We start from the raw sequence: 21,361 nt of genomic DNA, 5'->3' as shown, positions 1-21,361 counted from the left end.
CCAGTGTTGAAACAAGAGAATTACATGCTTTACCAACTGCGTAGATTGCCTGGACACATGAAATACAGAAAAAGAAAACGCTTACGAGGTGCATGTAGCGGACATAGTATTGTTTATTGTACAGAGAAGTGGGTCAATTGAACAGATAAATATTGCTATTTTTGTACACAGCCCTTGGGGGAAGAACGGGAAGAAGCTACCCACACATCAGCTACAGTTAATCGGATCATTCAATAAAGACTCCTTAAAAAGGACAAAAGCAAAACACAATCACAAAGCGCTGTTTAACTATCCCTGCTGAGTTATTGTACACATAAGATGATAACTTTATTGGAGGTCAGCTTGAAAAAAAGATCCATCAACAACAACAAAAAAAGCATTAACACAAGAATGAAACAATATCTTGACTTGGGACAGTTGGGTCATAATTCCATCATATGCCAGACATAATATGGTAAAGACTTTTCTTTTCTAATAAGATGTCACAACATGTGACTACAACGGCAAAAGCCACTACATATTGTTGTTACATTATGACAACTTCATTTTGGTGACGTACATCACCTTTTACTTTGAAGTCACTAATCAAAAAATCGCAAGCTTGGGAGGGGGCGAGGGGAAACTACATTCAGTGTTAATCGTTATGAAAGGAGAGGTGAGGGATGATCAATGCGTTAAGCTGCAGTAGTACTTATACTAGCACCCCTGGCAGGACCATCATCTGTTACCGTGACGTTAGACATTTAGTGATTTCTAGAATAAAAAAAACTAAACAAAGAAAAGAAGTCAACATAAATCACCTTTTCATGACCAGTAGAGCACCAGGTACGGTGGTGTGAAAACAAACCATCTAGATAGAACCAGAACAAACCCAGTTAAAGAAAGGAAAGGAGGGGGTGGGAAATATTCCCATAGAGAAATGACAACCGTTCGACTTCATCACACCCACAGAGATACGTCCTTCTGTCAATCATAAGAGTGAAAGTAAAAACACAAAGCGCACGTTTTTTTCCCCCACAACAGATCTCTGAGCAGCTTATTCATTCTTCATCACATTAGTGTCTCATAACAAGTGGACCGTAGTGGCACACTGTCGTCTTATCAGGTGCCGTCTGCAACAATGTGCCTTCATTCAAAAACAATCCCATCCACATATAATGGGCATACTCTCATCGGTTTAAAAATAGTGACATGAACTGTATAGGAAGCTTGAGAAATCCTGAGTTGGTTCATCTTTGTGCTGGCACTACATTGCACTTAGGAAGGACTAGTGGCCTAGTGTAGAGATTTACATATATTTGTTTGGGCCTCTGCATTAGCCAACGTTTTTAGGACAGAGGCACTGCCAAAAGGACAAAAGGTTAATACACACATCAGTCTCACACAGCATACCTGCTGTGGAAAGCATTCAAACTACAGTATTCTACCACAAGGGGTTTTTAAGTTCTGGCCTTTGGAATGCATCCTTGGGACAAGCTCGCTTGAGAACAGGGTACAGTATCAACCAACAGAGAGGAGAGGTTGACCGTTTACCTTTCAATGGAAAGGGCAAAGATCGAATAAAGGAGGTCTTTCCGTCGGTGGAATAAGGAGAAACCCTAGCCCCCGATCCAATGGCCTAAGATTGAGATTCATCATAGATTATACATCAAACACCCCAAGTTCCAAACAATGTGATACCCAGCCCAAACTCATGATCACCTTCATCCTTAAACACTGAGACACATTTGACAGGACGTAGGCCATCACATTATTAAACCCATCCGCAGGACACAACAACAAACTATAATCCTCATCACTGGTAGAGTGACCTTGCGGTCACTCTTGTCAGCTTATTCACAAAAAGACCCCGACAGGCCATGAGAACCTTAGAAACATGAGATGTAAACGTCTAGACAAAATGGTGGGAGGGACGGGCAAACATAAAAAAACAAAACCACAAACAGCCGCAAGATTTTAGCAGGCCGATTGCTGCGTCCACTGGACCAGATAAGAGACCAGTGTGGTAGGTACTAGGAGCTTATCCTCCTGGCTGAGCCCATTAAGGGCACTGTAATGACTTTCCCCACTACAGGACACCCAGTCCAGAGCAGCAGAGGTCTCAGCAAAGGCCCAGAGGGCATAAACGAACAAGGAAGCGAACCAGTGTCAAGGCATAAGTGTGCTGAGATGGAAGCCATAACCGTCCAGTCATAAAGGGTGGATCATGATTTCCTGTTAGCGTTTAAATTACCGCGCCTAGAGAAATGAAAATTACTTTGAGAAAGGCCTTCCAGATACCGTGTAGCTTCTTGTTACTTTCCAAAGCAAAAGAGTGTTAGTCAAGGGTTTCATCGGGGGAGGGGAGGCAAGGGGAGGTCATCTAGCCCACCATGATCAGGAGAAGAACTGTATGCCGGCATTTCTCTCCCTCTTGTTCTCCCTCTCATAAGCTGCTTATGCAGCTGCAGTATCTAGTGCAGACACTAGGGGACGCGTGGATTATGGGGAAATCCCCCTGTCCGCACAACTTGGAAGGCATGCCTACAATAACAAACTAATACTCAGAGACGAGGGGACAACCGTGCCAGGGCTCCTGAGTGGAGCGAGGCGTCAGCTCGGAGGCCCTCCTACTCTTTTCAAGTGCAATAACGCTAGAAAAAAAATATTAAGAATAAACAAAAACAAAATTACAAATCCATTGATGCATCAGTGTTTTCTTGCTGCATGAGGGTGGGTTGTTAATCCTGGTCAAGGAAAGAGGGTTGTAGCGGTCCTTTCGGTAAAAGCGTATTCCCCTCCGTGGTTAAGCGGATGGATGTCTGGATGAGGTGAGTCTTGCGCGATTCAAAGCGAGTCTTCCTCCTATTGAGCAACAGTTCCCCTTGGTTCTTAGTAATTCTTTAGAGAAAGTATTGCCTACGTTAGTGTCGAGTTCCTCTGGTGGAGGACGAGATGCCCATGGCGGGGAAACCGGTCCGGGTTCCGGTCCTCGCCTAGAATCCACATCTTCAGTGCACGCCGTCATCAGTGCATGCCGTCATCAGTGCACGCCGTCAGTCTCTTTGCGTGTCCCTCTCACGACCACGGCTCAGTGCCTCACTTCGTTCTCGATCAGGCTGTCTTCCCCGGACTGGAACTCCTCGTGGAGGCCGTTGGTCACGTTGAGGATCTCCTCGTCCTGCGAGGAGCCCTGGCCATCGTCCTCGCTGGCTGAGCCCGGCTCGTCCGCGTTGGGGTCCTGCAGTACCTGGGCGATGTACATCTGCTGGAGAGCGGAGAGAACCAGTCAGTCACCCCGCCACGGTGGTACTACACACAGGCGTTCATCGTTCCCTCGGATTTAGCAGAAGTTACTAATACATATACAATACGAATAGAAATATCAATTACTGTTGATTTGCTGGTGGCCGCGGCCCTCGCGGGAATCCCGTTCTCCACCCTGTCCCCATCCACGGCATCAATCTGGGGACAGACAACACAGCCGGCATGAGGAGAGCGCTCTTTCTCTCTGCTGTGGAACGAGGTGATCCTTAAAAGAGAACCTCACTTTGTAGTTGTGAGCACTGAGGTACTTAAAGTGTCCGAAGCAGACGTGAGAGAGGCAGATGATGATTGTGATGATCAGAACCACAAACGTGAACATGGACGTCGCCGCGGTGAATCCTGAACAGGGGGAGAAGAAGAAAAGAGGCAGTAAGTGTTTGAAACGCAGACCAAACCCTGTTGGTTTTTTTCCCCTCCCCTTTCCTTGAGACACGCGAGGACACTGGCAGCCTGCAGGGGGAGCCCTCACCCGTGCGCACAGTTGAGAAGAAGAGCAGCCAGAACAGACAGAGGATGGGGGCGGCCACCACCTGGTTGACGGCCCCAGAGTGGATCTTCTTGTCCAGCTTGGAGGGCAGGTAGGCGTAGTACATGTTGTACCTGTCCGCCAGGTGCTTAAGCAGCATGTACATCAGCCCTGAGCGGGGGAAGGTGACACGAGTCAAACTTTAACTCAGTACCGCTGTGTGCCACTTGCTTGGGATGGAAACCGCTTTTAAACCATGGTCAATGGACTGCATTTATATAGCACTTTTATCCAAAGCGCTTTGCGATATTGCCCCATTCACACACCGACAGCAGAGTCAGCAATGCAAGGCGACAGCCAGCTCGTCGTGAGCAGTCAGGGTGAGCGCTCCTAATCAGGGACACCTCCACACTCAAACCAGCAACCTTGAGGTTACCGGCCAACCCGCTCTACCTCCTGAGCGACTGCCGCCCCGCGCCAAACCATGTACAGACGGAGGTGGTGGCCGTTTGTGGAACTGACCGAAAGGGACGATGATGGGGCAGGTGATGCTGTAGGTCATGACCACCGTGAAGACGCACATCATCCAGGCATACGCCGCGCCGAACTGGAACTCAAAGGCCTGGTGCTGTGGGCACAAGAAGGAAACTTCATTAACGAAAGCCTTTCCTTTCCAATGGCTGTTAGTGTTAGTCACGAATGGCGTGTATTTCACAGGCCCAAAAAAGCAGATCATAAATAGATTTGCTGCGTCAGCTTGAGTTGGTCCATGTTTCTTTTAATTTTTAGTCATAAAACTTGGTGATTTAAGTCATAAAACTCGGTGACTGGAGATAATCGATATTCTTTGGCGATAATGAACTGTCACGCTAATAGTAAAATGATTTACAACGTGTTCTTTATGACAACACCCCTCTATGGTAAACATTATAGTAATATGAGCCAGGGAGAATGATTGACTGCTCATGCAATTTTAATACGAGTCATAAGTTGAGTGTGGTTTGCTCACATTTTGAATCTTACATTAATCTGGTCTGTAATATATTCTGCAGGTAAATCTATACAGAATCCTGAAGGAGGCCAATCAAACTGAACCTCAAGTGTCCTTGAACTCAAATTGATCCAAGAAGGTATTTAGTCACAACACCAGCACCTATATCTTATATATGAGCTAGTCAGTGACCAATTACCTGACCTTATACAGTATCTGGTAGACGTCTCAACCTAATTCTTGGGAGTGACTGAACTGTTGACTGATAGCGAGTGCAGCTAGCCCACCTGCATAAGAGGCACTGAGTAGATAGCGCAGATGGGAATCGTTTGGAGACTCATTTATGTAAACATCCAGGCCCTGATAAGCACATTACGCTGTCTCCAATTACTCTGTGGATCTGAGTGAAAGCCTTTATTGTAGTACTGTTTATAAAGCCTCTGAAGTTTGTTCTGACGTCTGGAATCGGATAACTCAGTTTTATCTTTGATTGGAGCCTTTTTTTTTTCTCCAGTTCCTGACGTAAGCCACATAACAAACAGACGCGGTCATGTTGCCTTACCCTCTTGACGTTCCTGCGCTCGGCGACGGAGCGCGCCAGACACAGACGGATCATGTACAGGAGCAGGCCAGGGATCCGGAGCAGGTCCATGGCGTTTCCGATGAACGCCGAGGCGATGACGTAGTTCACGAAGAAGGCCCCGTTGTCGGGAAGGAACACGCACCTGGGGAGAACGTGACAGACAGACAGTCGGTCCAAGGCGAAAGGTCCACTCGCACGCTCAAGGTTTGCCTATAGGTGGTTTGTTTCAATTCCTCAAGGTGAAGAGGCGTTGATAAAACGGGGGCCTAATGGTTCTTACTGCACGGTTTACAACAGCTGATCGGGCCATAAACGTTAACTTTCAATCAAACAGGCACCGCAGCAAACAGTGGCCCCTTTGCACGATGAACATGATAAGGGCTGTATCAATTAGGCCTCAAGGCAAACAAGGTTGCCCCTCAACTGACTCAGCGGGAGACGGCACAGAGTCACAAGCTAATTCCTGAGGAATGTACACATATGGCCAGCCATCATCATAAGTGGAAATAACCAGCTGAAACAATGATTAACAGAGCAAACAAACCCGTTTCCCCCCGGCGCCCTGAGCTGACAACAGCTCCGGAAGAAAACTAATTTCTCAATTGCCTTCCGGAGCCTTCCGTACTTACTCGAATCTCACAGTCGCTTGGGCCAAGAAACTCTTGTCAAACAGCCAGCGGAAGAACACATCCAGGCTGCAGGGAAAGAACAACATTGTGTTACCTAAACTGGGATGATTATAATCATCTCAAGTACTTTATAAAAATGACAGACTCATCGACCAAGCCAACGCAAACACTTCAGGCTTTTATTTTGAAAAGTTCGAGTTTGACCCTGTAGGCCCATGTATGGATTACCTGCTGAGTCCAAGAGAGGGAAGCAGCAGGACCATGAAGATCAGGAAGGTGTAACACTTGTGCATGGTGGTCCGATTCTCCCCGGACCTGGGGGGGTGGGGTCAACAGACAAACGCATAGGAACACATGTTAAGGGAAACGCACATTGGAATCAGGAAGGAAGACGGTACATATGGAGACTAAAATGGGGGAAGTACCGGGTCCAATGGGCCTCCAGGAAGGCAGAGTAGTACACGATGGTGGGGAGCAGGGCGGAGAAGGACCACAGCAGGAGGGTGGGGAAGAACTGGGTGACGATTGGATTCTGGAAATGGGCGGAGAAGCACAGACACCCTTAAACATGACGGACACGTGGGACCACTCTCCCCAGTGGAGTATACTGCTGGAGGAATGAAGAGGGGAACAAAGGTTTGCCGCTCACGTTGAGGTACTCGACGGGCTTGGTGACGTTGAACTTGTCCATGGTGGAGATGATGATGGCCGGCGTGGTGAGGAAGAAGAGGAGGATGAAGAGGACGCAGTTGATGATGAAGCAGCGCACCCACCAGGTGACCCCGCCCACTGAAAGATGCTCCCTGTGGACAGTAGGTCATGGGGAGGAGTTAGGACGTTAGGTTGACCCCAGAGACACTATGGACCTAGCTGGCCCCCAACAGACACCAAAAACACCCTCAAAAATGGTTTCTTATTAGAGACTGCATTAGCCATGTGGTTTACATCCTATACTTTCTGCAGTGTCACCAGAATTTCCCGTCTCGGATAAAATTCTAGTTAAGTATATAGCAAACAGTTGCAATTCCATAACATTGAAGGCTAAAACTTAAGGTGTGGCCCCATGATAGTGAAGACTCACACTTAAGTTGCGTCTCCGTGCTCGTGAAGGTTCTAACTTAAGGTGCGTCTCCGTGCTCGTGAAGGTTCTAACTTAAGGTGCGTCTCCGTGCTCGTGAAGGTTCTAACTTAAGGTGCGTCTCCGTGCTCGTGAAGGTTCTAACTTAAGGTGCGTCTCCGTGCTCGTGAAGGTTCTAACTTAAGGTGCGTCTCCGTGCTCGTGAAGGTTCTAACTTAAGGTGCGTCTCCGTGCTCGTGAAGGTTCTAACTTAAGGTGCGTCTCCGTGCTCGTGAAGGTTCTAACTTAAGGTGCGTCTCCGTGCTCGTGAAGGTTCTAACTTAAGGTGCGTCTCCGTGCTCGTGAAGGTTCTAACTTAAGGTGCGTCTCCGTGCTCGTGAAGGTTCTAACTTAAGGTGCGTCTCCGTGCTCGTGAAGGTTCTAACTTAAGGTGCGTCTCCGTGCTCGTGAAGGTTCTAACTTAAGGTGCGTCTCCGTGCTCGTGAAGGTTCTAACTTAAGGTGCGTCTCCGTGCTCGTGAAGGTTCTAACTTAAGGTGCGTCTCCGTGCTCGTGAAGGTTCTAACTTAAGGTGCGTCTCCGTGCTCGTGAAGGTTCTAACTTAAGGTGCGTCTCCGTGCTCGTGAAGGTTCTAACTTAAGGTGCGTCTCCGTGCTCGTGAAGGTTCTAACTTAAGGTGCGTCTCCGTGCTCGTGAAGCATCACGCTAGTCGCGAGGGTACTCACCAGAGGACGTTCTGGGGGTCGGGGGCGTAGTTGACGGTCCAGTTGTTGGTGTGCAACGAGCCGCTGAAGGAGGACGACTTGGGCTCCTGGCGGCACTGGCACCCCTGACACTGGCAGGCGTTGAAGTCCTTCAGGATTCTGAATGAACAAGAGGAAAAAAAGTCCAGCTGTAGCAGTTCTAGCTTATGGCGGGTCGAGGCAGTTTGGGAGGGGGGGGGAGGGGGGGATAGAAATGTCTCACTCACACACACTTACACAGCGGTCATGGCCTCGTTCTGGAAGGTGACGAAGGCCATCCCCAGGGGTTTGCTGTTGACCTTGTCGCGCTCCCTTCTGTACTCCTCCCTCAGCTTGGCCTCCAGGTTGGTGTAGTAGCTCACCGCCTCTTCCTGCAGGAGGGAACACAAACCTTTACCCTGAGCCTTCGCCAGAGGGCCATCGCAGTCCCTCCCCTGTAAAGTACGTCTTTCTTCTCGGTGAAAATAAGTCAAATGAACATCGACCGATCCGTAATCAGTGCACGGCGAGTCGTAAAAAACAGGCTTGTAGGTAGTGGCCAAGTGAGGACACCGGTGCTGCTGGTGTCCTGACCGCCACGGCACCCACCCGCTCACAGCCTTTCATGACGCAGCAGCACAGGTGTCCACAGGGCTTGGGGTTGATCATGGTGGGGATGTGCTCCTTGTTCTGCAGGTCCGTGAAGAACTTCTTGCTCCTGTCGGCCTTCTTCCTGTGGACCGACCCAAAATAGACACAGTGAAACGGCTACTTACAACGCTTTGGTCAAGGTCAGTGTCTCTCTCACACACACACACACACACACACACACACACACCTTTCCGAGTTGAGGGACATCAACATGGCCACGTTGTAACAGATGCGGGCTTCCAGAACGATGCAGTTTTCATACGCCTGCCTGTAGGGAAGGGTTGGGGCGCAGGGAGAGAGGGCAATGGTTTAGAACAGGCCTCAATGGAACGGCGTCCTGTTCCAGCAACAGCAAATTAAATTGAGCTTACAAATAAGGCCCTCAAACAAACTTAACCACTTTTATCATGCTCAAGGCCAAACCCCCCCCCCCCCCCCCCCCCCCCCCCCCCCCAACAAGAAAGCCTGATCTGATTTGTCTTGGACTGAATTGCTCAATGGGCGTCCCGACTTATTTTTCAGTGGATCGTAATAAGGACAGTAGGACGGGAATCTGTATAATACAATTTGACAGGACAGGTGACGAGGCTGTTAGCCCCTCCCCCTGTCTTAGCCCGGCCTGACACATGACTCACGTAACCCTGCTCATTTGGCTTCCACCAGCCACAATTACACCAATAGGCCCGCCATTGTCTGGGCCCATGCCATAGGGTTCATTGGAGACAACTGCTTTAGGCATGAAGCAACGTGGCTCTCCGAGGGCGGTATGCATTCCCCTCTCCACATCCATATCTGCACTTTCTTTAACAAGACGCCCGTTGATTCGGCCCACTGAAGGAGGACACAAGGAAACCAAACTCGCAAACAGGTTGAGGCCATGCTTACTCAAAGTGCTGCTTTATGTGCTTCTCCTCGGCGTACTTGGAGATCCCGTTGACGAATAAAGTGCGTTTCACCTAAAGGGAGACGGGGGACAGGAGAGTGGTTACCAATCACACAACACAACTCCGCCCGCGGTGGACCTGCCTCGGTGACGCCGCGTTCACACTGTACACGTCCGTCGACGGATCTCATTGGCTTTGCACGGGGCGATCTCGAAATGGGTCAATCCGTTCGATCGGACCCGTTGCCTGCGTCAAAAAGTTGAGAAATGTTCAACTTTTCAGGCAGGGACGGACCCGTCGGCCAATCACATCGCGTGCCCCATACGTCAGCCACGCCCTCCGTCATCCCTCGACGGACGTGTACAATGTGAACGCAGTGTAAGGAGGAGGACGTTGAGGCGACGGCCTCGTGGAGAGGTGAGGTAACCCACCAGGTCGTCCTCTTTGTAGTGCATCTTGGAGGTGTGTCGTCGCATGCTGTACACCGTGAGTAACAGGTAGAGGAAGGCAAAGGTGGTATGCAGCCACAACAGTGTGTTACTGTGGAAGAACACAAGGGGAGTCGTCATCGTCACTGTCAAGACACCGGAAAATACCTCGGCAGCTTGGAATCTGGACTGATACCAAGTGAAGACGTGAGATTCGGTGTTACTCACTCTGCGTCCAGGTTGACGATAGTGGTGCGCCCGAAACTGTAGGCATTGTTTTCTGCAGAATCCCCAAAATAAATAAGAATATGAAATTCAGAGGATCTGGAGATGAAACTTGTATTCTAAAATTGACTGATTGAAAGCTGTGTAGAGATAAGGCAAGGCAAGGCTTCATAAATGCCAGAGAAGATTTGCAAGATTCTGGAAATTCCAGACTGTGCATAGTAAAGGCCGTATACATACAAAATTGGGTAGACAATTGTAAAACAATGTGCCACGTTAAAGCAACATTACTCTCAGAATATCCTTTTTAAAATAGGGTGAAACGTGGAAGTTAACTAAAAGGCCCACAACTCCAAAAAGACTGGATCATATGCAAATGTATGATTCCCACAGTGCAGACGAAAAGATTAAATGATTCCACTGGGTTTTGTGGTGTGACCATAATTGAGGGTTATAATTAAATAACTATGGAACCTAATATGGCATTTATCAAATCAGATTATCGCTAATATGTCGGAAACCCATGTCCCAGAAAGCGCTTGAATTAAACATCCCCGTGAAGAACTCAAGGAAGGTTAAAAGACATCAGTCGTTTAAGGAACGGCTCTGGCGGGAGGAGACACACACACTTAAAGAATTGGGTTTCATAGTCTCCGTCACCGGCTTACACACCAAGTAGGTTTCCAGAGAAGTTGACCGGTAAGACGATGCCCACGGACAGCACCCCCACCACCACCAGCAGGCCTATGATGTGGCGCTGGAAGGACAGGTAGTGCACCGCGTCCTCCCCGCACTTCTCCCGGATCTCGTCGTCCCTAAGCATGGCAAAAATCAACGTCAGACCAGGCCTGACACACACACAGACAGACCTTTACAAAATGTAAGGGGAACTCCACTGGGGAAAACATTAAATGAATTACACAGATGGGGATGTGACTCATTCCGTTCCCGTGTAATCCTCCCTTTATGGTCAAGGTATTTCCTGCCAAGAGCTAGTGGCAGCACAGGAGCATAAGAGCATTCCACTCGCCGAGTTGGAAGAAACTATGGCTGTGTTAGCTTGCTAGCCAAACAGTGCAGCGTGCAATGGAGCAGAGTATCAACTCTTGTAGTTTGTGGGATAGCCGGAAGCTCGACTAATGGCAGTGGGTTAAGATTGTGCGACTACACTCGATAAGAAAGTTGGCGGAGGGTTGAACTCTTTCCACTGATAAGCGACTTTTGTACAAACAAGGTGTGGAATTCCCGTCAACGTCTGTTAGACGTCGGGTCCAAATAACTCATCACATAAATCGCAGCTTGACTCACTTGATGCGGAAGATGGCCGTAAGCCAGGAGCAAAAGCCCTAAAGCAGAGAAGGAAGAAAAGGAGGAGAGGGCAGAGGTGTGAGCCTGGGGCGTCCGCATCGGTCCTTCACATCAAGTATACAAGCAATGTGTTCCTGCACGGATTCAGCCGCCCAACGCAGGGCCCACCCACCGTATCCCGGTGGTCGAGGTCAACGGAGCTGGACACGGACGCCGGCCGGTCGTAGCGGTCGTAGGTGTCTGACGTCGTGCCAGAAGCCACGCTGTAGCATAGGGGAGGGGCGGGGGGGGAGGGAGAAATAACAACACACTATCGTGTAAGCGGCATGTGTTTTCACCAGACTCCTCGGAACAATTATGGAGGATTAAGGTGGGGTAGGGAGAGTTGTGTTAGTGGCTCAGGGTGAAGAGGATGAACTTGTCGTGACAGAGGAATAACATTGAGCAAGTTCATCCACTGACACACACACACACACACACACACACACACACACACAACACATGCCCACCCTGAAATGAACTGTAGCGGTCCCACCATGTTGGCACTGTGTTGACAAGAGTATTGAGATTGGTTGACCAGGCAACCACAGTAGATTGAGAGATTTAAAAGATTACATGAAATGGAATTCATATTTCCTGAAGATGACGCATTTCCAGGTAACTGTTACAGGAAGCGGGAAGAATGCGGTTGATCTTTTGGGATCATGTGGGCTTGCGGCTGTAGTAGTTTTTTGTTTACCTTGTAAAAAAGCTTAATAATACTACTTTGACCAGCGCGTGTGGAAAAGAGCTAAGAATGTGTAACCATTATAGCCCTCCTTCCCATTTCATGTAGTCTTCCAACACCCCGCATGGCCCGGAACGCCTACAGTTCCATTTCACACCGTGATGGAAGCCAACTACGGCTCACAGGAGTGGAGTCTAGTTTGTACAGGTTAGGAAGAGACACAAGACTGTGAGACAGTGTTAGGTATGAAAAGACACGAGAGCCATTTAGATGATAAATAACAGGCATGCTGATGAGAGAGGGAGGCGGGTGAGCGATCCAGAGTTTGACCTCAGGGTCAATCTTTTCCATCTCGCACACTTCTGATTGAACTTTGTTTGAACACGCATCCCCGCCGCCACCACCACCACCACCACCAACACAAGCCAAGTCAGTCATCGCCAATTTCTATTCAACTGGAAAACATGACTTGCACATGTGCCCACAGGGTATCCTACAGGGTTTTTTTATAACAACACGACAGAACAATGACACACAGAGTGGCTAGTGGAGCTCCAGGCTATTGTGACATGTGCACACCTTCTACACATGTACACAGAAACATACAGATGCACACACACACACACACACACACACACACACACACAACAGGTCAGGTGAGAATTACCTCTCCCTGTAAATCTCCTCCCTGTGTGGCTCATGTGCCACACACACACAGAGGCAGTCCACGCTGGGCAAAGAGGTCAGCACACAGATTATCACACACACACGCACAAACAAACAGACGGACACAGCAGAGATACTATTAGACGCGATAACAGAGACGAAAGCACCCCCAGGCAGAAGAGAACAACTCGGACAAAGAGGAACATAATGAAAAGGAGCCTGGCGTTTTTTTGGGGCGACGCCTAGAGGGAAAAAAAAAAAAAAAACGAGAGCGAGATAGCATATCGGTTGTTGTGAGAGAAGGATTTGAATCCATAGGGCCAGGGCACCAGAGGAAAAAAAAAAAGAGCGAGAGTAAGCAGCCCAGTGGGAGAAAGAAACAGATAGAAGGAGCGAGGCCAAGACATGGGGGAGGTGGGGGACAACATACTATTCATGGTCATCCAGGCGGCTGTATCGCTGGTCCCTCTGAGCCATGATTCTGGTCAAAATATACAAACATTAAGCAAGTCAGAATGATGACGGTACAAATAAACAGAGCTGGGAGATGGGCTGGACGGATGGGTCTCCTGCTGGGGCTGCCCACGGTGAGTAACTGGATCCAAATAGGTCTTTTAAGGAACAATTGTGATGGATTCTTCAGCGTAACCCGTGTTTGGTGCAAATCGCTGACAATAGTTTAAAGCAGTACAGGACACAGTGTTAAAAAACGTTTAAGTACACAAAAACCAGGCCTATTTATTATTGGGTTTTCTCCCCCCCTGCAGGGTTAGATAAGGTGCCTGCTCAGCTGGACACAGATACCCAGGGGCAGTTCAAAAGCAAACAGCTGTCAGTGGTTCATTCTTTATCAGCTAGCGTAGAACAACAAACATATGCCACTTACATCTCCCTCTGTTTACATTGACTCTCTGTCAATAAAACGTTTTCATCCGATAATTTGCATCTCCTTATCCATCACGATCCTGGGAGGTTTACCATATTCTGAAGGATTCTCTTCTTGTTGTTGACCCTTGGTTATTTTCTCAGAAAAATACGCTGTATCTGCTGAGTCAAACTTTTTGTGGCCCACTTTGGATTTCTCCTATTTAAAAATAGTTGCTTAACTATCTGCGTGGTAAACACATGCTAGTGACACGAAAAGACCGCGATGACCACAAAAAGGGAAAGACAGACAGCAGGGACAGCATATTTTTTTTTTTTTTGAGGGTATCATAAGACACGTCGACGCTTCGGGTCTGTTGCAAGACAACCACCCCGCACCCCGCACGCAACCGTCTCGGCCTCTACCCACACGGGCAGCTGTGAAAACCGGTGCCGCAACATGGGGCCGAGACACGAGGGAGGGCCGAGTCATCTGGTTCTCGGGGTTAAAAGTCACAGAGCACTGAGGCAGCGGCTGGTCTTTCCCTCCCTTCTTCCCCCCCCCCCCCCCGTAGCCCTCGGCCTGTGTAAGCATTCGAAAACGACGAGCGGCCAGAAGAACGCATCACACATCTGTAGTTTGGAGGACGTCAATCAGAGCTGGACAAATGGCTAGGTTATGTTGTAGTTAAAAACGAGCAGGAGCACTGGGGTCCCTGGAGATGCTGGGTGGATATGACGCGGGCTACGACAAAGCGTTATGGAGGGCAGTGATGATGACATCAGTTGGATTTTTTGTCGCTTCGATGGCTTGTGGAAAGTTAAAACATATTCCCCATGACATAACACCATGAGTCTGGGGGGGGGGGGGTTAACATATTGCTTGAGACACAACAGCAGTTGTATGATTGTAGTTGCAAATCAAAGAGCAGTTAAAACACAGTGACGTTTGCCGAGGCAAAATCCTCATACATCAGTGAATGCCCAAAAGGCTTTTTAAGCAAAAGACTGACATCATTACATTGAGTTGTTTTTTTAACGCCATGGTTGGCATGCAAAGTTCAATCCATTCAAAAACAGGCAAATATGCTCTTAATGCAAATGGACACATTATAAGTGATATTTCCTATATTTAAATCACTTTACACCAGAGTAGATTCTGAGTATATACAGCATAGGGCAGGAAAGTCCTCAAAGTGTCTTTATATTATATTTATAAATACAAGAGCTCAAGAGGTACGACAGTATATGTAATTCAAACTTCAACGATAATACGTCAGCAAACGGCCCAAATGGCACCACTTCTCTAGAACGTGTCGTTGCTGACTGCTATGTGCTGAATTACCTGTCAGCATCGGTCACCAGTGCAAGACGTCCATAGTCCCACGCTACTTTACGCAGGATCGAGAACACAAACAGCAGTCCCTGGAAAACACAGGGCAGGCATTTGTTATCACCATACACTGCGGTACATGGGTAAATAGTGAACTCTTTTACAGTTCAGCAAAGCAATGCGGGCCGTTATAAGAGCACTGATGGGTGTAAACAAATGGTATGTTTGGAATGTAGAATGTTTAATTACAAATAGAAAAAAAACCATCACACCGCAAAGACATGTTTTTACGGTGTAGTGTCCTAGTGTACTGCATACGTTAATGCAATGCCATAGGGCTAAGTTACCCAATTAGCCGACCCATTGATTGGGCTAATCAATGGGTTCCATAGTGATGATGAACACACATTGAATGTGTACTGGGTCAGGTTATCAATGGAATGGAACACAAATGCTTTCTCCAGTATTTCCACCCATGTCAGACCGTCATGGTTTCCAATGGAATTGTTTGGACCATTTGTCACTGCAGGCTGTGCTCTGTTGCTAAGATAACAACACGGGAGCCTAGTGAGTCAGGGTAGATACTCTTTCGGTAACTCATGTTTCGGTTTTGATTCTTGGGGGTCAGGGTTGGGTTCAAAATAGAGCCTTGATTCATAGGGGTGCTAATCTCAGGATCTACTCCAGTAAGCTGCATGCGTGGTCAATTATGTCATGAAAGCAGAGTAAAGTGTGTACAACATTGTCATTTTTATAAATAGGTTATATCAAATGATTATGAAAATGGAAAAGGCAAAAAGGGAAAAACAAAGACAACAAAAAGCACAAAAGAATCGCACAATAAATAAAAACGCTATTCTTACTAGATCAAATTTGTTTACCCCGTCCAACCGCTTAGCGTTGACGTGAGCTGTTCCCATCCAACCCCCGAGTAGATCCCTCACTCTGAGGAAACGGGCCCACGGTTTTCCCCCCCCCCAAGACATGCGGATCAAGTTCCAGCGACTCACCAGGAAACACATGAAGTCCAGGGCCAGCACGGTGGGCACCCCCCCAAAGGGCAGGCCCTGGAGCACCGTGCTCCGGATGCGGGCCGAGTAGCAGTAATCCTTGGAGGTGATGTTGGGGGGAACCGTGGGACAGGTACCTGGGCCCGTACACGCCTGGGCTCCCCAGATGCCCATCGCTAATAGCAACGCGTGACGCATCACTCACTGTAGCATTTTGGAAGCCTGGAAAAGGGGGAAGGAGCGGTTCAGCACTTTGTCGTACGGATTGATCGATTCGGCAACAGGACACTGGGAGCCACCGGATCCAGCGAGGTTTGTAGACGCATCCGAGCTAATACAACAAAAACCAAGGCCAACCAAGACAATGACCTGGAATGCCCTGATGTTGACTTCTGCTGGTTCACTGAAAGGGGTGCATCGACACTTTAAGAATGTGTAAGGTTTGACATCACAGTCAGACCCCCCCCCCCCCCCCCCCCCTATTTTAAAGAACCCAGATATTTTAGCTTTAGTGATAGGGTCATGAGAGTAAACAAGAGTAACCTCACTCACAGCACAACAGTGAGTTATTGACATAGAACCAGTACTGTCTTTCACTGTCACAAAAAACAATCTACACAATGTTTGATCCACTACGGAGCCCTTCATTCATCTCTCACACACACACACACACACACACACACACACACACACACACACACACACACACACACACGTTGTACGGTAGAATCGCGGAAGAAATAAAATATCAAATAAGATTCCCATATTCAGCCTACCTGAATAAAAACCTCTGGTTCATCCCCCTGTGAGTGCCACGACGGCAATCTCTACTATGTAAGAAATTCAACGGCAGCTGTGGACACTAATGGAAGACAAGTAGGCAGCCCGCGAGAGCCGCCAACTGCATTTGCACAAGCTTACTTCTATATTTGTTGCCTTCGGCCCACAATCCATTGCATTCACAATACCGCTCATCTGCCCCAACACTAACTCATTTATCCTCCCCCTTGGAATGCTGTGACATCACTAGGGAAGGAGGCTGCAGAGGAAGAACAATAGGCTGATAGAGGCCAGAGGCCACAGACTTCAAATGGGTCTTAACTTGCCCACTATACAATACAACTGTAAATCACAACGATATCACCACAAATATCAGGAATATCTATCACAAACATAAGTTATTTGTGACTGTATTTAGTGATATCATGGGAGGCACCAAACAAACAGCTTTAGACGTCTTGGCATAATTCACCCATTCAGCAATACTACTGATAAATGCAGATTTAGTCATTTCCCGGCATCGATTCGATAACCATGTTACACACCACACAGCAGTCATTTAAAAGGTCAGTCAGCTAAAGGAGTCACACTCATAGACCACTTCACTGTATGAAAGTATTCAGGGCATCTCTACAGCACCTAGAATTCATTCCAGGGGATTCACAGCTCACACAAATGTCTCTGGCAGCCGTTATGTTGCTCAACGAGCATTTACCATCTTTAATAATATATTAATGGGTTATTCTGTAGATATATAATGACCATTGTACTCCTTACTGACAGGACACTATACCTTTAAAGAGATTGGAAGTCTTGGTGGTTTTCTCACAGACTTACATTTATAATCATGTAGATATGCAAGGCTGAATTGTAACATGATTGTCGGATATATGCATTGCATGCCTACATTATGACTCAGCAGAATGCAAACGGTAGGCACCGTTTTACCTGTTGCTATAGTGCAATCAGTCGGGCGCAGTTCTCAAAATACAAATAAACTAAGGAAAAGAAGGGAAGGGAAATTAAGGTATTGACTGAGGGACAAGACCATAAGCAACTCGATTTTGACCAGATTTATCAGAGGCTGCAAATACAAAACAGAAACTAACCTAAGGTAGGCACATAACGTGTTGATGCTTTTATTCAAATAAACGGTTAAAAAAAACACATAACACTATTTTAAGTTATAATTAGGTTAAATCCTAAATGCAGATAAATTGTTAAATGCATAATGTTAATAATTTCTTTCAGATAAGCTAGGTAAACCAACAGCTCGACTGATAGTCAAGTATTGCAAATATTGATGCTGTGTGCATTGGTTGGTAAATCATTGACACGGCATAGCACCACTAGACTATCACAATGAGAGTGTGATGTCCGCGTCATCTGCGTAGGCGTGATATAATCCTGTGATGTAAATAAGGACAATTATAAAACCAGATCATATAAAAACAGTTATTGGTTAAAAAAAATTAGGAAAAACGAATTAAACAGGAGGAAGGCTAAATGACTGATGTAATCCTGCCACATAATATATTGCTTCCCTGCTGATGCTGAACTAAAGATTTAAAAATTAAAATACCAATTCATTCATACAATATCCAACTCAACGTTGTGTGACATAACTTGATGGTCAAATATCCGTTCTGAACGAGTCTGAATAGTTGACTTGAACCAAAGTCAAATCTTAAACGAGGATGTAAATTACGTTGTAAATTAATTATGAATTAGTAATACTATCCATGGCACCGAGGGCTGCATGGGGCCGAGCGCAAGTGGGCCTACGTCAAAGAAAGGACCTGTTAGGAAAGCGTTAATCAATATTTTAACAGCGTGATCCAACCACGGCGAGGCTGATGAATACGAAATGTACGATGATGCCTGTTGAAAGTATACTTGTGCCATCAGATATGTAAAGAAGCCATATCATACCATTGCTAATGCTGTGGCAGCTTCATGCTCATCTTTAAGCACTCTTAATCTGCCATGGAGAGGATTTGTGTGCAAACTACGAGAGGCTGTCGGCGATTGGCTCGATGTGGATTGATAAACCAAGATTAGCTTGATCTATATGCCGTAAGAATACTCCACTGAACACCGGAGCAAGGCGGAGAGGGGGGATGAGGACAGCGGCGGGACACACATCGCAGCAGGGCGTTTATATCGGGTGTGTTTTGAATAATGACACGAAGCCTTGTGTCCGCGATGGAAAGCCCTCACGCCCCAGATGCAACTTAATGAGAAAAGGGATAGGACACCCAACTTTTACCCTACTCCTTCACAATGTGGCCACCCAATAAGGGATTTCCCTCAAAGTCAGTGACTTTCACATTAAGCCATGCAAATTATATCCTCGCCATACGAGATTGACTACAAGTAACTCAGGGGTCACCACCAGTGAATAGGGACCGGGGTGTAGCACAGCCAAACCACGTCCCAGTAGAACCATGGGTAAATATAAAGCAACTTACCGTAGTATTCCTCGGTATACAAAGGCGGAATATCAGCCCGCTACCCGGGCTGAGTTAGCCGTCGACAATAACTATCCTGCTGTGAATAACAGGTGGAGGCTAGCTAGTGTTAGCCAATTCTTGATGTAATTCAACCGCACTGTCTTTCCTTGGTCGAAACCGACACTAATGCGCCGCACGACCACTTTTTCATCAAGGAGAACGAAATAAAAAACTTGAAGAAAGTTACGTAAACGGAATCGTCTTGAAGAAAGAAGAGGGTACGGTTCGTTCAAGCAACTGGCAGCCGGTTTAACAACTTAGCTCCAGAGCCTCCTACGACGTGCCGACGACGTGCCGAATCGGGGCGTGGCCACGTACGTGACGTAAAAAAACAGCTGTAGAGGAACTAGACGAATATCCCCTAGGAGCGCTCCCGACTGGTTCTACCATAGACATGTTTACAAAGCCGCCCCATCGGCCGTTGGATCGTACGTAAACGTCGCAGCCATATTGGAGCGGCAAAAATTGGCCTGTAAACGCGGCCATAAAGCGGGAGTTTCGGTTTTTCTCGATAATAAAAGCACTAAAACTTTCACATTTCTCAACCAATTTGAATGTGTAGTTTATATTCAAGGGTTTATGACATACATGAGTTAAAAAAACACGATACAATATAAAAATAATATTTGTACAATATGATTTAACATGGATATATAAAAACGACTCATAGAAATCGGCAGAGAAATGGGAGCATTACATTTTTTAATAATTATGAACAAAATATTCCTCCGGTTTCTTTTTATTTGTTTATAGGCCAGTCTTGCCCTCTCAAATATGGCGGCGTGTCGCCGTCTCAAATACGCCGACGTAATGAAGCAACGGGTCGAAGCGTATGTGTGTACGTCTATGGGTTCTATGCTTGTGTATCTATGTGCTTTTGGACTGTCGCGTTTTTGCCTTCCACTAAAGATTGTGTCACGTGTGTAGGTTAAAGTTACATACATACATATACCCATGTATTTTACATATTAAGTTGTGTGGGACAAGACAAATCGTGTTATTACGAATTAAAAAAAATCAAACACATTATTACGACATGGCTCCGAGAGAGTGATACCTCAACGGAGACTGTAGACTCATCTTGTAACCTGTAACGCCTGTCATTAGCTAGCGCTAATTCTAGCTCGGCGCATGTCAGTGACGTTGCACCTTTGACATTGGCTAAGCATGAGAGTAGCTGACAAACTATACTCTTGTCTGTTTGAAACATTGACGTTTAGCGTTTGAATCTAATCGAGATCTCAAACCGACTGTGTCCATATCTAGATGACAGTACATATTCGCTTACGGTAAGAACACATTTGATTCCCTGAATATAAGTTTCCATGGTGGCTAACGGGGCAACACTTTCTGAATGCAGATTTTCGTTTCTGTCGCTTGATCCGTAGGTTATAACGTTATGGCTCTTCTAAACCACCTCGCAAAATGCAAATCCATGCACCTTGCATGCCATGCTCTGCGTGTCGATGCGACGTCGTTAACCCAACACAGTGCATTCAGGTGAGTCAATTAAGCTACACGTTTTCTAGTTCAACTATTGCCAGTGTTTGTGTTTATTTGTTGCTGCAACAGTACTTCCCGTTGAGATATTGAGGTCATACTAATATTTGATGGCGAATGTGACTTTTTTTTGTTTGGCAGCGTATCAGCGGTGTCCGCTGCCATTCAGAAGATGACCAGAGTACGTGTTGTGGATAACAGTCCGCTTGGCAACACCCCTCACCATCGTGCACCAAGGGTCATCCATGTGTACACCAAGAACGGCGTGGGGAAAGTGGGAGACAAAGTTCTGCTTGCCATCAAAGGACAGAAAAAGAAGGCACTTATTGTTGGACACAAGATGCCCGGGGAACGCATGACGCCACGTTTTGATTCCAATAATGTTGTCCTGATTGAGGACAATGGTAATCCGACAGGGACCAGAATAAGGGTCCCCGTGCCTACACATCTCCGTAAACTGGAGGGAGACTACTCCAAATTGTTGGCAATTGCTAGCCGATTTGTATAGTAAGCAGCTATGCAAACAATGATGCTGTCACTATTTCATTCATTGTTCTTCCTGTTTTGTAATAAGATTATACATGCTTCAATGTCTCTATATTCTGGTTAACAAACGCAGTATCAATATGTCTACTTGTTTCATATATTTATATTGAAACGTTTTAATTCATGTTAAAATGTTCTTTATTTGGCTTATT

At 46.8% G+C, this 21,361-nt stretch overlaps 2 protein-coding genes across 4 annotated transcripts; one reads left to right on the top strand and one right to left on the bottom strand.

The window, feature by feature from the left end:
- Window positions 1-95: 95 nt before the first annotated feature.
- Window positions 96-19,418, bottom strand: LOC307071828 (CSC1-like protein 2). 3 transcript variants are annotated; one of them, XM_079730925.1, is made up of 24 exons: window positions 19,122-19,418; window positions 15,871-16,092; window positions 14,873-14,952; window positions 13,094-13,144; window positions 11,443-11,533; window positions 11,271-11,308; window positions 10,635-10,777; window positions 9,966-10,017; window positions 9,741-9,849; window positions 9,311-9,381; window positions 8,613-8,693; window positions 8,384-8,507; window positions 8,033-8,166; window positions 7,778-7,915; window positions 6,625-6,778; window positions 6,401-6,507; window positions 6,204-6,290; window positions 5,976-6,041; window positions 5,326-5,488; window positions 4,295-4,400; window positions 3,776-3,943; window positions 3,530-3,645; window positions 3,373-3,444; window positions 96-3,247 (listed from the first exon to the last, which is right to left on the bottom strand). In XM_079730925.1, exons 2-24 carry the CDS (start codon window positions 16,066-16,068, stop codon window positions 3,071-3,073), a joined length of 2,526 nt encoding a protein of 841 aa, XP_079587051.1. In that variant the 5' UTR covers window positions 16,069-16,092; window positions 19,122-19,418; the 3' UTR covers window positions 96-3,070. The 3 variants fall into 3 exon arrangements, with proteins under 3 accessions (XP_079587051.1, XP_079587052.1, XP_079587053.1); XM_079730926.1 differs by having other exon boundaries at window positions 96-3,244; XM_079730927.1 differs by lacking the exons at window positions 11,271-11,308; window positions 19,122-19,418 and having other exon boundaries at window positions 15,871-15,925.
- Window positions 19,419-20,312: 894 nt separating this feature from the next.
- Window positions 20,313-21,355, top strand: mrpl14 (mitochondrial ribosomal protein L14). Its single transcript, XM_079730922.1, has 3 exons — window positions 20,313-20,452; window positions 20,552-20,663; window positions 20,805-21,355. Exons 2-3 carry the CDS (start codon window positions 20,563-20,565, stop codon window positions 21,169-21,171), a joined length of 468 nt encoding a protein of 155 aa, XP_079587048.1. The 5' UTR covers window positions 20,313-20,452; window positions 20,552-20,562; the 3' UTR covers window positions 21,172-21,355.
- The last annotated feature ends 6 nt before the right edge of the window (window positions 21,356-21,361 follow it).

The sequence above is a fragment of the Pollachius pollachius genome (assembly GCF_949987615.1).
Source record: "Pollachius pollachius genome assembly, chromosome: 2".
In the NCBI taxonomy this organism is placed as follows: Eukaryota; Metazoa; Chordata; class Actinopteri; order Gadiformes; family Gadidae; genus Pollachius; species Pollachius pollachius.
The sequence above is the reverse complement of the archived record's forward strand: the minus strand, read 5'-3'. Positions and strand labels throughout refer to the sequence as shown.